The 13,099-nt window shown below is 41.4% G+C and overlaps 4 protein-coding genes across 4 annotated transcripts in view; all 4 read right to left on the bottom strand.

Annotated features, from left to right (window-relative positions):
* Positions 1 to 529: 529 nt before the first annotated feature.
* On the bottom strand, positions 530 to 3,432 carry ctu1 (cytosolic thiouridylase subunit 1 homolog (S. pombe)). The gene is made up of 3 exons (XM_074670517.1): positions 3,227 to 3,432; positions 1,704 to 2,204; positions 530 to 1,611 (listed from the first exon to the last, which is right to left on the bottom strand). The coding sequence occupies exons 2-3, from the start codon at positions 2,197 to 2,199 to the stop codon at positions 1,076 to 1,078; spliced, it is 1,032 nt and encodes a 343-aa protein (XP_074526618.1). The 5' UTR covers positions 2,200 to 2,204; positions 3,227 to 3,432; the 3' UTR covers positions 530 to 1,075.
* An 814-nt stretch (positions 3,433 to 4,246) lies between these two features.
* Positions 4,247 to 5,924, bottom strand: crybb2 (crystallin, beta B2). Its single transcript, XM_074670519.1, has 6 exons — positions 5,916 to 5,924; positions 5,534 to 5,619; positions 5,302 to 5,420; positions 4,922 to 5,054; positions 4,681 to 4,823; positions 4,247 to 4,567 (listed from the first exon to the last, which is right to left on the bottom strand). The coding sequence occupies exons 2-6, from the start codon at positions 5,594 to 5,596 to the stop codon at positions 4,399 to 4,401; spliced, it is 627 nt and encodes a 208-aa protein (XP_074526620.1). The 5' UTR covers positions 5,597 to 5,619; positions 5,916 to 5,924; the 3' UTR covers positions 4,247 to 4,398.
* A 3,315-nt stretch (positions 5,925 to 9,239) lies between these two features.
* Positions 9,240 to 11,079, bottom strand: LOC141790555 (beta-crystallin B3-like). Its single transcript, XM_074670518.1, has 6 exons — positions 10,944 to 11,079; positions 10,605 to 10,696; positions 10,237 to 10,355; positions 10,007 to 10,139; positions 9,670 to 9,812; positions 9,240 to 9,574 (listed from the first exon to the last, which is right to left on the bottom strand). Exons 1-6 carry the CDS (start codon positions 10,978 to 10,980, stop codon positions 9,301 to 9,303), a joined length of 798 nt encoding a protein of 265 aa, XP_074526619.1. The 5' UTR covers positions 10,981 to 11,079; the 3' UTR covers positions 9,240 to 9,300.
* A 517-nt stretch (positions 11,080 to 11,596) lies between these two features.
* Positions 11,597 to 13,099, bottom strand: part of LOC141790238 (uncharacterized) — a 38,305-nt gene continuing 36,802 nt past the window's right edge. The window contains exon 13 of the mRNA XM_074669968.1: positions 11,597 to 13,066. The gene's annotated coding sequence lies outside the window, so the exon portion shown is untranslated. The remainder of the gene's footprint in view (positions 13,067 to 13,099) is intronic.

Genomic DNA, 13,099 nt, shown 5'->3' on the forward strand with positions numbered 1-13,099 from the left:
GCACAATAAAAAATGAGGTTATTGTTAACTGTGGGTTATTATGCACTTTTACTGCTCCAGCCCACTTGAGATCAAATTGGGCTGGACATATCCACTGAAAAAATTACCTTGGTTCAAAGCATCAAGTCAATGAAAGTAATTAAATGTTGTCATTGTCATCCCTTTCAGCTTTTAAACATGTTATGGTTCAACCATATTTTTTCTGAATAAAAATGTTTCCTATGTTGTTTTTAACATATGTATATTTATATTGACAGCCAAGACTTTCAATTAAAATGTTGAGAAATTTAGTAATAAAATTTATCACATATTAGTAATTTTATGTTAACTTAAAATTGTAACCGACTGTTTCAAGCAGCCCATAGAAACCATTCATGTCTGTCAATTCAAATTCATAATGCAAATGCATCTAGAAGTTATTTATCTAATTTTGTGAAAACATATAATTATATGATGCAGAAACATGCAGCACTTAGTGCAGTATCTTAGAAAAAAAAAAGAAGAAAGGAAAAGAAAGAGCTTTTGACATGAGGCATTTATTGAATTGAATTTTATGGAAACCTTTGGAATGTGACGATATATCATATATCATTTCCAGCAGATTATAGCACTTCAAAATCCCAGGGACTATAAACATGGTAAACGTGCCAGCAGTAAAGTTTAAAGTTTTTATTTGTGTGTACCCAGTCAGAGCTCCAAGTGATGCTAAACTGTAATAGTTTCTATGAGTGAGCTTAAAAAAAACACAGTTGATGTAATTAAAAAAATAAAAACACATCATGTCATGTAATGTGTAAAATAGTGACCATAAAATCCAAAATCATAACTGGTTCCACAAATCACAGCTCCAGATTTGTATGAAATAAGCATGCAACTATCAGTCATCCAGGTTTAAGAGCTGTTACCGATCTCTTGATGTTCTGCAGAAATGTCACATAATTTCTTATGTAGATTTTATTCAAATAAAATACTTTCCCAGTTAGATTTGTCTTTCTTGTAAAAAATACATCGAATTATCCAATTGTACGGTTTCATTATCGGTCAAATTTTTTCATTAAAAAAAGGGAAACTGATGTCAAAAGTCTACTGCCTTCAGCTTTCTCTCTTCTTTCTCAGTGAGAGGCTGCTGGGAGAGGATTTTGTTATGCAGTCGGTGGTGTTTGCCTATCCCCAGCTTTGGTAGACCTCGGTTCAACCCCTCCAGAAGCACACATGACTTGCAGAGAGCCTGGCTGGAAATGTAGCCACAACGCTCACAGGTCCCTTGCACAGGCATCTTCACCCCCTCACGTACTGACAAGTTCTCTCCTGAGTGTATGACGTCCATTATGGAGCTGGGCCTAACACTCTCCAGGTCCTTTAGAAAGGTCCTTGCATGGCCTCGGTATGCATTGGGAGAGTAGATACACTCAGTGGAAAAGTAGTCCAACTTCTTAAAGTATGCATACAGGACAATCTCTTTCTCATATGCATACTTTAGGGGCTTGCAGCGTGGCACCACACCATCACCTTCACTGGTCGTGGAGATGTCAGTGCAACGGCGTAGGCGAGCTATGTCTCCTCGCAAGATGTTCATGAAGACTGTCTCTGCCACATCATCAGCATTGTGTCCTGAAAATTAAAAACACATAGAGTCACCATCACAAATTTACACTAAACACTCAGTCTATTTTAAAAACATGTCTTATCATTCGAGTTGTTACCTGTGCATATCTTATCCACCTTTAGCATGATGGCTCCTCTATCGAGTGCCTGCCGCCTGAACACCCCACAGAAGGTACAGTTATTCTTAAGCCCCACCTGCTTCACTATAGCATCCATTGTCCAACCATACAGCTCCTCATACGACACAATCTTCAGTGGGAGATCATACTGTTCCTGGTTTCTCTTTACGGTCTCCAAGGAGTCATCTCTGTAGCCTGTGATTCCTTCATCCACTGACAGAAGCATGAGTTCAAGGCCATAGTTATATCGCTCATTGAGGAGCTTCATTACGTGAGCAAGCACTGTGGAGTCCTTTCCACCTGAGGCAGCAATTCCCACTCTCTCGCCATGCTTGAAAAGCTTAGCTGCCACAATCGTCTGATGTACCTCTTCCTCAAAGGCCCAGAAGAAGCATTCCTTACATAAAGAGTGGCCTGTTTTTGGACGCTTTAGCACAGCTCGCTTGTCACAACAGCTACTGCACAGGATGGGCATCTTGACTGTGGAGGAAGAATATACAGAAGACAAAAACATTAAAAGGGCCATGTCAAAGGTTAGATAGAAAGTTTGTTTAGCTCAGATGGCCAATGGGACATCCCAAATAGATGTTGCAGTCTCTTATCTGACTCCTTGTAAAAGACTGAGAAAATTTGATTGTAATTTTACTATGTTGTGAACATCTGGGCCCCGAAAGACCCCAAACAAATTGTCGCTAAAGGAAATCAATTGCATTAATAGTGTGGTATTCAAAGGTATAATGGTTGTTGAGTAGAATTGACAAGGGTCATACAACAAAATATCTTAATATTGCATGGAGAGATGAATAAGAAAAATCCATGAACGTCGTCAGACTCCGTTGTCAGCACCCCTCGACAGTTATCAAAGAGACATCTATGCCCAACGAGATTTTTTTTAATTCAGCAGGTATTTCATAAACATGTTAATCAGATATTTTTGGTATTGCTTCAAAGCATGGTGAATAGTTAAAGGCTCTATTGAAACCATTTTCATCGAGGAAAAAGAAAATCACCTTTTGTCAGATAAAGCTGTTCTTCTCGTCATGGTAACTGATTCAATTTTCCCACAATGCACCGCACGACTAAAAACTCGAAGCCTCTTACAAGCGAAAGTTTGACTGACCTCACCAAACACAGGTAATAAGTGTGCGGAAAAACTATGTTGATATACGTAACATATATACCGGAGTACACAGAATTTTACAATTGAATTAAACAAACTCAAACGCGATTTAGGAACAGAAAATGAAGGTTTAATTTACAGTTTTAGAGAGGACTTTACCTGGAAACGTCAAGCAAAAAGCGTTATTATGCAGTTTCTAACAGCTCCCCACAGGCTCTTCGAAGTAGCCAAAAATAACAAAAACCGCTAAATAATCAGGTGATCATTTAATAAGTTTAACGTTCGCTGGTGTCAAATGCTGGCTCCCAATGTTTCCAGTTCTGACGTTAGCTAGCCGAGTCACGCTAAGTTGTCATATTTATACACAGACACAATTTCATACCTGGACTTCCGATGACCTCGTAGCAGAGTCTAACAAACTAAGAATAAATATAAAAAGAACACTAAAACAAAACTACCTCACACATATAACGCGTGGAGGCATAAGGTTGCCATTAAAAGTATCGTTAGCATGTTGTTTCATCATGTGGCGTTCTCTTTCTTCTCCTCGGTTAATGGCGGACCACAAACATCATACTGAGTTTACACCGCCACCTGCTGTTCAGGAGTATGTGTTAACACGAATCAGGTGACATTCTTATTTGATGATACAGGATGAGAAAAATCAAGTAATCAGAAAGAAAGAATCATAAATTGGTTATGTGATTATGACTAAAAAATTATAGCCACACAAAAATTAGAGGGAAAAAATTATACAATTTTGATCCTGTTTCTTTCTGAAAAATTAAGAAAGGCTTGTGAAATTCTCTCACTTCAATTCTTGCCCCTTAAATTCTTTCTTAAGTCCATCCCCTCTCTAGGTTGTATATCCTGTCTCATAATAAATTCTATATTCCATATTTGCTATACTTCATGAACACATGTTCCACGTCCTCAGCAACATTTCCCTGATCTACATTTTCCACTAAATAAAGAGTTGCTTTCAGTCATGTATGTCCCAGATCTAATCTTAAGATCATAACTTCCTCTTTCTACTCCTCCCTTTAAACTCCTTTATGTCAGCTGTTTTTTTCTAATAATATAATGCTGCCTCCCTTATTTTATCAACAGCCTCATGTGGCATTGGCTCATCTTTGCTGGGAAACAAGGAGGGATGACTTTTGCAAGCATGTACAGGGCAGTCTAGAGCTGCGTGCTATGTTGGAATTGACCACTGCATATACAACCATACACTTACAGCCTTTGAAATCGTCAGTGCATCTTTACTGTCTATAAATAAATAATTCAGCATTACTGACACTGCTTTCTGTGATGGTGAATGAAGATATTTTATTTGAATAGATATAGGAAGTGATCTACGTATATAAATAACACAACCAAGTCAAATGTAAGGGTAGGGATTTATTACTTTGCTTCAAACATGTCACTACTGCAGTTGCTGCAATAGATATCAAAATGCTGTGTTGTGTAAATGTAAGACAGAAGGGGGGAGTCATTGTTGAAGGAGTGAGAGGCTGGCGAGGTCAGGGTTCAGGACAGGAAAGAGTCACAAGCTTAGTTGACGGGATGAAAAGCGCCCCTCTGATGCCACTGCATGTCTCTGATGCGCCGAACCGACTGGATCTGAGGAATCTGGGCTCCAAACTCAGCGTGGTCTTTGTACTCTCCCTTTTCAAACAGGTACTGGTAGCCTCTGTAGCCTGGGTACTGATAGCCCACCCAGCTGGTACACCAGGAGCACAGAGAAGGGGGCCAGATCAGAGAGACATTTAGAGGCTGCGGGAGAGCAACAGGAAACTGAATATCAAAGGAGGTCTGAGAGGTGGATGGACTTACGTGCCACTCTGAACCCGGACAGAGGTGACCTTCTCCTGGTAGCCGTGTGCATGAAAGCTGGGCACATCATCATCGATGATTTCTATCTTCTTCCCTGCAAAGCTGGGGTTCTCGAAAAGTACAATCTTGTGCTCCTGGCTGTCCTGAGAGGAGAGAAAACATTGACTCATTGAGTGACATTTTAATCAGCTAATAGGATGATGTTGGGGGGAATGTAACAGTGAAAATTGTGCTGTCTTACCACTTTAATTGGGCGGAATGCAACAAGGGTGTCACTACGCCTGCTGTTGGTCCAGGAATCCCAGCGAGGATACTCCCCCTTCTCAAACACATACTGCTCCCCCTTACAGTTGGCCTGCTCATATCCCACCCATCTGAGGGGACAAGGAGAGAGAGAACTGGGTGTGAGCAGTGTGAGAGCAATAAAAGGAAGAAAAACTGATCTGATCTATGTAACATACATTTGTATTTCTAGCCAATCCCCTCCCCTGTGTCCCGTCCTCTTCCACAAAAAAGTCCCTCTCTCTGCCTGACCCACGCCCTCTCTGTCTCTGCTTCTTAAAATATGTGATTGTGAATGATTTTCTCGTTTGTCTCAGTCTGTCTCTGACCCACACTCACGGTCCACACAGCACCAGTATGGAGCCCACTTTCACCACGCCTGCTTCCTGGAGGTTGTTGCAGGAAGCAGTCAGCTCGTGGCACCGTCCCTGGAAGTTTTCCTGCTCATAGATAATCAACTGTGAAAACAGAAAGAGAGCTTCAAATGAATAAATCTGTTTGGAGAAGGCAAAATTTCAAATTAATAGTTAATTTGTTTTGTTGGCTACAAGTCTGCTGCAGTACCCCTCACCTTAAATGCACTACTGCCTGGCTGCTGCTGCTTGGATGCAGGGATCTGGTGGTCTGTGGCCATAGTGAATGGGTCGGCAAAGATGACTTAAAACAAACGGAAATTTAAGAAAAATATTTAGTCTTTAAACTTTTTCCATCTTTTTTATCTTTTATATGATCAATATATATATCTTTTAATCATAGATTTTTTTTCATTGTCTCCAAAAGTTGCCCTGATACTCCTCCATTTCTGCTTTTCTATAACAATAAAAACAAAATGGACTCAGTTTTTGACATTAAACCTGTAAAATATCCAGAATAGTAGAATAATATCTTTAAAAGTACAGATTACAAATGTGAAAGAAAAAAAAATGGAGCATGGAGAAACATGAACCTCTTACCAGTGCCTGTCTGTGCCAGTGTGTTTGTGATGGCACGATGGGCTCAATATATACGGGCCGCCCAGGGGTGGAAACTCTGCCAACAGTACCCACAGACTCCAGACCGGCTGCAGATCGGCCTGCCATAGGCCCAACACACTGAAATGAGGGGTCACCGTGTAGCCTCCCCCCACCCTGGGGTGTCGCAGTCCTGCGAAGTTATTTCATTAGTTGTCAGTTTTGTCCAGCCGGTTTATTGTTCCACATCCACATGATTCAGCACAAACAGTGCCAAGAGTCCCACACCTACAATGAGAGGAGAAGGACTGTAAAAGACGGGTTTACTCTGTCAGAGGCAGGCTGATTTGAATAACAGACCAAATGATACCGACACTTTTAACTTGGGTAGGTTTATTTTACATTTTATTACAGAAACTGTTACTAAGGTCACCATTTATTGCTTCCTGTTTGGTACACAGCAACTGTAAGACCTTTATGTTAGTCAAACTGATTCACTGCACAGGCCATCTTTCTCACACTGCTCCCAAAAACTAAATGTAATATATTTTCCTCTCTCTCTTTTTTTTTTCTTTTCTTTACTTTTGATGAACTTTGACCTACTTAAAAAAAAAACCCTGTAAAGTATAATTTTATGTCTGGTGAAGCACATATAGTGATTGTTGCAAAAGTTGTATTTGGTGTACTCTGAGCAGTAAGTAGTTTGTAAAGTAGAAATAAAACTGGATCAAACAAACTGTGGTACACATTTGAAGGCAGTAGAGCAGATTTGAAACAGATACACCTTACCTGTGAAACTTCACCAGTGAAAGCTCATCCTCGTACAGGGTTTATGTAGCTCCAGGTCATTCCTGTAAGTCTCTCATATCGCTTTAGAGGAAGGACTGAGATTCGAACTTAAGACGATGAAAAAGATGGATAGGAGCATAAACATCAACAAACCTAAAAGATAGGTAAATAAAATCCGGCTTCTGGACCCAAAATGCTATGTCTTTCATTTCTCTGTATTTTTTTTCCTTTGTTGTTGTTTCTTCTTCTTCTTCTTCTCATTTTTTTTATTTGTAAACCTTATGAAATTTTTTTTGCTTGTGAATTGTAAAATCATTTGTTCATTGCTGAGTAAAAATAAATTGTTTACACATAAAATCTAGTCTCCAACAGTTAATAAGTGAAATTAATCTGTGATCATGCAGAAATGTCTAGACACTTTTGCTTTGTCTTGTTTTATTTTTTGTATTTTTCCTTTTCCTCCTCAAGACACTGAATAAAAACAGTTTAGAGAAATATTATGAAGTGACAACACACACCACAGCTCCCACCTTGCTTTACTATGTTTAACAGCAGCACACATTTCTAATGGCGGAGAATGCAAACAAGTGAACTTCTTGTGTGAAAAGTTCATACTAGACCATCCTAAATTCAACAAAGTGACTGACCTACAATAACGACCTGAACTTTTTAATACTATGTTTTACTTATTTAACTAGATCTTGTTTTACCTCTACTTGAATGTTGTGTCTGATATATGTTTTTTTTTTTTTAATGTATGACAATGTTTGTATTTTAGAGCTGTCTTTTTGTGCTGGTGAGCCAAAATTAATTTTCCACTTACCTGGACAATAAAGAATTATTCTATTCTATTCTATTCTACTTACTATAAAACATGTTATTGACTAAGATTCATTTTGTATTTCTTTGTTGGGTCTTGTTTAAAACAGTATTGTTTATTATTTAGCAAGAGTTGCCTTAGCCCTGTGTGTGCTGGTAAAAGTGCACTCAGCGCAGCCTTTAACAACTTCTTAACCTGACCTCTGACCACCACAGGCCTTTGTAGGTTATGAAGACAAACCTCGGCGCTCTGTGCTCTCCAGTCACGCTTAACAGTACATCTGTGTCAGTTCCTCTGAGAAACAAATGTTAAGTTTGAGTAAGTATAACTAAAGCGTACTGGTATCAGCTAACAAATGGTTGAAATCCAAGATAGAGATGATTCCTTATCATCTGAAAACTCATCATTCTTCCTGTAAAATTATATCAAATCAAACACTTTCCACCTCTCCTCTTTAATTTACAGATAAGTGGTTTAATGGGGTGTTTAAGGAGCTTTCATATGCTGCTTTGATAAGTCTCATATGAGGCATTTTTGAGCAAAATTAAGTCTTTATTAAAAAAAAAAACCCTGCTGCTTTATAAAGGCCGCTTTAATACTGTTCTCAGTGAGTTTTGACTTAGCAGATAATTTTCCTAATCTTCAGATGAGAATTACTCTCAGTATCTGGTTGAACATCAGAGTAAGAAACTAGAGTTAAATCAGCTACACAAGTCTTGAATGTTTACCTGTAGAAAAGCTGTATGAGGATTCAACTGAAGACAAAGGTTTAATGACGACATTAAGGTTGAAAATTGCAACTTGAGAATATATTATAGAACAAACTTTTGGTTTTATGACTTTTTTTCAATCAAATTTATGTGTAAGAAATTGTTCAAAATGAACATTCAGGATAAAATATATTTATCGGATACACATATAATGTGTACTGGCCTTACTAAAGAGCTCTCAGAGAGCTCCCTGTTGCTGATACAGGGTGGAAAATGGAAATATGCCACAGATTGGCGCTAGTTTGAGTTCCCAACTATTAAAATATCTTCTTTTATCCCTCATTCAAACTTACTCGAGGAGTGAAATTTCTGTCTCTTTGATTTCTGACGTCAGCTGCTTGACAAAGGCATACATGTGTGATTTCATGTCATTAAAGAGCAGCTGTGCTCACAGCTCAGACACCTCTTCAGGTCTGGAGCTGAATGTAGTTAGCTTTAGTTTGTATTGTGTGGTTTGATGGCCGTTAATCTGGAGGATCATCAATAAATGCACAGTGATTACTGGGGTTGGGAATGCAGGGCACTCTCTTTTAATAGCAAGCATACATACAGTATGACATCACTTCCACTGCAGTGTAGCAGATGCTTATCCACATTTCTAATGAGTTACTCATGTTCTGCTAAAGCTGGATGAGGCGTCCTGTCTGTCTATTTAAAATAGGGAAACGCAGGCGGTGAAAGCAGCACAGATGACCTGAAAACAGAGTCTGACCAAACACGTCTGCAGTTCACCTTCAGGAAACAATCTGTGCCAAATTTACATAACTTCCACAAAGATGTGAGTTTTTTCATCTTTCTTTAATCTTTCAGTTAAAAGCATTTCCACCTTGACTTACAGTTATAACATCACCAACAAACAGGGCCAACTCCTGGTCAAACGACTTTTATTCGCCACTGAAACAGACATGGCGCTCCTCTTGGGGCACACGCAGCATTTGCCGGGGTCAGGTGGAGGCAGAGAGTACAGCCACTGTTGGCAGTGTCAGGGGAGGCTGTGTGAGGATCCTGCTCAACTGGCTCCTGCTGAGGCAGGTGGAGCAGGAGGCGCTGGGGCAGGGTCAGGGTCCGGTCCTGGCCCTGGTCCTGGGTTGGGGTTGGGGTTGGGAGCAGGAGCTGGATCAGGGTTGGTGAAACAGCCCTTCTTGTGCCACTGCATGTCCCGCACACGCCGCACAGACTGGATCTGAGGAGCAGGGGCCTCCCAGTCATTCCAGTGCTTGAAGTCTCCTCGCTCGAAGATAAACTGGCGCCCTCTGTAGCCGGGGTACATGTAGCCCACCCATCTGGAGGAGGGAACACAGGCATACTGGATTATCCCACAGTGTCTCTATGGGTTCTTACACACAGGGGGCAAACTGTGACTTGGTGATGATCTTACGTTCCGTTTAGAGCCTTGATACTCGCAACCCGATCCTGAAAACCGTGGCCCCACAAAGAGGGCACATCATCCTCTATGATCTCGATCTTTCTCCCTGTGAACCCAGGACTCTCAAACAGTTGTAGCTTGTGTTCAGCGCTGTCCTACAGAGAAGAGAAAGACTCATGGGTAGCTCTCAGTTCCTCACAGTCACTTGGAGGTATTAAGGTTTGAGGCTTGACAGCTCATATCAGAGCCACACTATGCCTTTTATTTTCTATTTCTAACCTTACTCTCTGCCACCTTTACATCTATAAAATTTGCTGTGTCAGTGTTTGTATTTGGAACAGTCACCCACCACTTTGAGAGGTCTTAGAGACAACAGAGAGAAGCTCCTCTGACTGTTGGTCCAGGTGTCCCAGCGTGGGTACTCGCCCTTCTCCAGGATAAACTGCTCCCCTGTGAACCCATGCCGATCATAACCCACCCAGCTGAGAGGGGAAGAGAGAAAGCACTGGTGTCCATATGAGGGGGAGGAGCTTTATCACACAGAAATGAGTGGAGTAGAGTGGAGTGGGCGTTACTCACGGTCCGGACTCCACTATCACTGATCCAACCTTCTCCAGGCCTTTCTCTGACACGTCTTTACACTCTGAGGAGAACTCTGCCTTGCAGCCCTGGAAGTTCTCAAACTCATAGATCACTACCTGGACAGCACAGAGGGCAGCATGAAGGGGGAAGATTCACAAACATGGCAACACACACATTAAGTGCATCTGAGGATACTGTGACTTTACAACCAGAGATGCTTCCCTATGGGATACTATAAACTCCAGCAGACCAAACACTCTGAAGTCTGTTCACCTGGATGCAAAGTAAGGACCACTCCAGGTGTGCCTGTTTTCACATTCACATGAGACAGTGATTTATCTCTTTACAGATGGGTGTTCAGATACCTTATACGTGGCTCCAGCTCCACCCTGGCTCTTTCCAGCTGCCAGCTGCTCCGGGGCACTTTGCTGCTCAGACATGGTCCACTTCTCCTCCACTTTTTGGCAGCAGCATACACACAGACAGAACGGCATCCATCACAGTATGCAGGTGTAGATGTGCACACAGAGGGGAAAGCTTAATGTCAAAGTCACACTTCTTTGATCTCAAACCAGAGAATTGTTTTTATCTAGAACTTTTAAACATTAGCTGAAGGATTGACCAAAATTAGGGAAATTTTTTTTTACAGATTTTTCAGAGTAAAATATTATGAGACTGTAAAATGTAACAAAAATCCTCCAAACCTGGGTCTTCACTTGCTGCCGCCCCCTCTAACTCCATTGCATTGGTTTTTATAACACTCTCTGTTACTGCTGTGTCCAGATTGAGGACTTTACCTGGGTTTGCCTGCTAAGAAGCGGTAGTGTCCCTCTCTTTCAAAGCCACTTGGTGTTTGGTGGGGTTGAGCCATTAGAGGGCAGGGACAGGGGCTGGGGGGTATTTATGGTTTATTTCTGGCCACAACAGCAGAAAAGGAGGAGCTGTTGATACAGCAAGTCTGTCGCTCACATTGTGTCCGTAACGCTGCCTCTCAATAGGCAGCTGTGTTGGCACACGCTGCCCTGCCTGTCCGCCTGGCTGCCAGTGAGCACTGTGTGCGGGCACGAGGAGAGAGAGCCAAGAGGATTCAGCAAACAGCCCCACTCAGCACAAACACACACACACACACACACACTCTCTGGGACTACACCCGGTCTCAACCGCAGCACACTTCCTCTGGCCTTTCCTCGCATACTTTGGTTATAATCAGCAACAAAGCTGAATCTCGGCAGTGTTGACTTTTATGAAGAGCAATGTGCGTTCTTTAATCTGAAAAATACAGAGTAAAAGTAGAAATATTTAACTTAGAAGAGACATACAAGACTGAGATGTGGAGTTCAAGTCAAGTAAGTTTTATTAAGAATTTATTTTTTTCGCTTTCAGACACTGGCTAGTACAACACAGTGTGACATACATCTTTACTTTCAAATAAAAAAAGGGACAAAGAAAGACAAAAAATAAACCCTCAACTTTTATGACAAAAGCAAAACATCATGTACACATAACCAGCGACAATCGATCCATCGACACATTCACTTGCATTGCATTAGCACTCCAAAGATACAGGAGATGAGACATCATGGCCGACAAGAGGGGGCAGAGGTCAGTGCAGAAGTGCATCGAGTGACAAAGTGCTTTAGAGAAGAGCAGAGAAGGAAGGAGGGGGATCACAGAGAAGCTGGTGCAAACGTTAAGATTAGCGTTTTGTTTCAAACGTGTAGTGAACAAACCGCCCCTCCATGAAGTACAAGTGTGAGCCAACGCCCCGAGCCGCTCAATCTGAGCAGCGCCTGCTCTGACTGCAAAGATTGTGCATGCACTCACAGGGGGACAGAAAAGAGGAGGATTGCACTTTTTCTTTCAGTGAAAACATGATTGAGGAGTACGTGTGTGAGGCCAACCAAACGAAAGTATGGCTTATAGTGAAGGATAATTCAGGGAAGACAGGCTGATTAGTGTTTTTACAAAAGATTCAAGAAGGTTTTTGTGCTGACAGGGAGTGTGCACGACTGACGAATGCAAAGTCGCTTGGCCAAAAAGTCCCCGTTCCTCTTCCACAAACAAAAATAAGATATTTAGACAAAAGGAGAGTACAGAGTATGCAGCAGCTGTGAAACTGCTAGAGATGTGGAGTGTATCAAGGTAAACCTTTCAAAACTAGCTCTCTGTCTTTGTCAAATCAATGAAAGTACAAATATAACATCTCCTGATTACAGATATAACATGATTTACACTATTTCTGACAATCACGCCAGCAGTGATTTGTTCTCTATGTTCAAGGAGGAGAAGAAGAGTCTGAAATGTTATCCTATGGCAACACTCCACCAGCAGCCTCCACTGTCTGACAACACACACACATGTAATGATGCTGCGTACAGACAGCTCGTAGTGTCGGCTGGATTCTCCTCCAGCATGTGATGAAGCACGCCCAGGATAAGGAGGCGTCATGGTCCCATGAGTTAACCCTTTCCTGAAATGCGTCCTGACAGGAAGTGAGGGATCTCTTCCTCTCTCTGACTTCTCCTGGTCCCAGTAAAGTGTTCATGTGGAGTCCCTCCTGGTTCAGGAGAGCTCACACGTCTTCAAGCATGAAATGGATAAAGCGGAGCAGCTTGATGTTTTTTTTCTCTTTGCTTGTTTTGTTATGTTTTTTTTTCACTAGAGAGACGCTCCATAAAAAAAGGCACCATGCACATTTATCCACCCAGACGGGGAGAGAACCAAAATCAAAAAGAAAAATATACATCAGCAGCTGTCGATCCACCTCTCCTCCTCTGTGGGTCCAACATTAAGGCTTCTGTTTCATGGATTCATCTGATAAGGCAACCTTTGAGAGAAGAATGAGAGGACAACAGAAATT

Source organism: Halichoeres trimaculatus, unplaced genomic scaffold (assembly GCF_033239565.1).
Source record: "Halichoeres trimaculatus isolate MK-OKI-2021-1 unplaced genomic scaffold, fHalTri1.1 fHalTri1_scaffold_5, whole genome shotgun sequence".
Lineage (NCBI taxonomy): Eukaryota > Metazoa > Chordata > Actinopteri > Labriformes > Labridae > Halichoeres > Halichoeres trimaculatus.

What these genes read in the sequence shown, in the direction of transcription:
- ctu1 (XM_074670517.1), bottom strand. Translation starts at nt 2,199, where the DNA reads ATGCCCATCCTGTGCAGTAGCTGTTGTGACAAGCGAGCTGTGCTAAAG. An exon ending in GGTGGATAAGATATGCACAG is followed by an intron (nt 1,612 to 1,703) that starts GTAACAACTCGA and finishes TTTAATTTTCAG; the next exon opens with GACACAATGCTGATGATGTG.
- crybb2 (XM_074670519.1), bottom strand. Translation starts at nt 5,596, where the DNA reads ATGGCCACAGACCACCAGATCCCTGCATCCAAGCAGCAGCAGCCAGGC. An exon ending in CAGGCAGTAGTGCATTTAAG is followed by an intron (nt 5,421 to 5,533) that starts GTGAGGGGTACT and finishes CTGTTTTCACAG; the next exon opens with TTGATTATCTATGAGCAGGA. An exon ending in ATACTGGTGCTGTGTGGACC is followed by an intron (nt 5,055 to 5,301) that starts GTGAGTGTGGGT and finishes TTGTCCCCTCAG; the next exon opens with ATGGGTGGGATATGAGCAGG.
- LOC141790555 (XM_074670518.1), bottom strand. Translation starts at nt 10,980, where the DNA reads ATGGAGTTAGAGGGGGCGGCAGCAAGTGAAGACCCAG. An exon ending in GAGCTGGAGCCACGTATAAG is followed by an intron (nt 10,356 to 10,604) that starts GTATCTGAACAC and finishes TGTGCTGTCCAG; the next exon opens with GTAGTGATCTATGAGTTTGA. An exon ending in ATCAAGGCTCTAAACGGAAC is followed by an intron (nt 9,575 to 9,669) that starts GTAAGATCATCA and finishes TCCCTCCTCCAG; the next exon opens with ATGGGTGGGCTACATGTACC.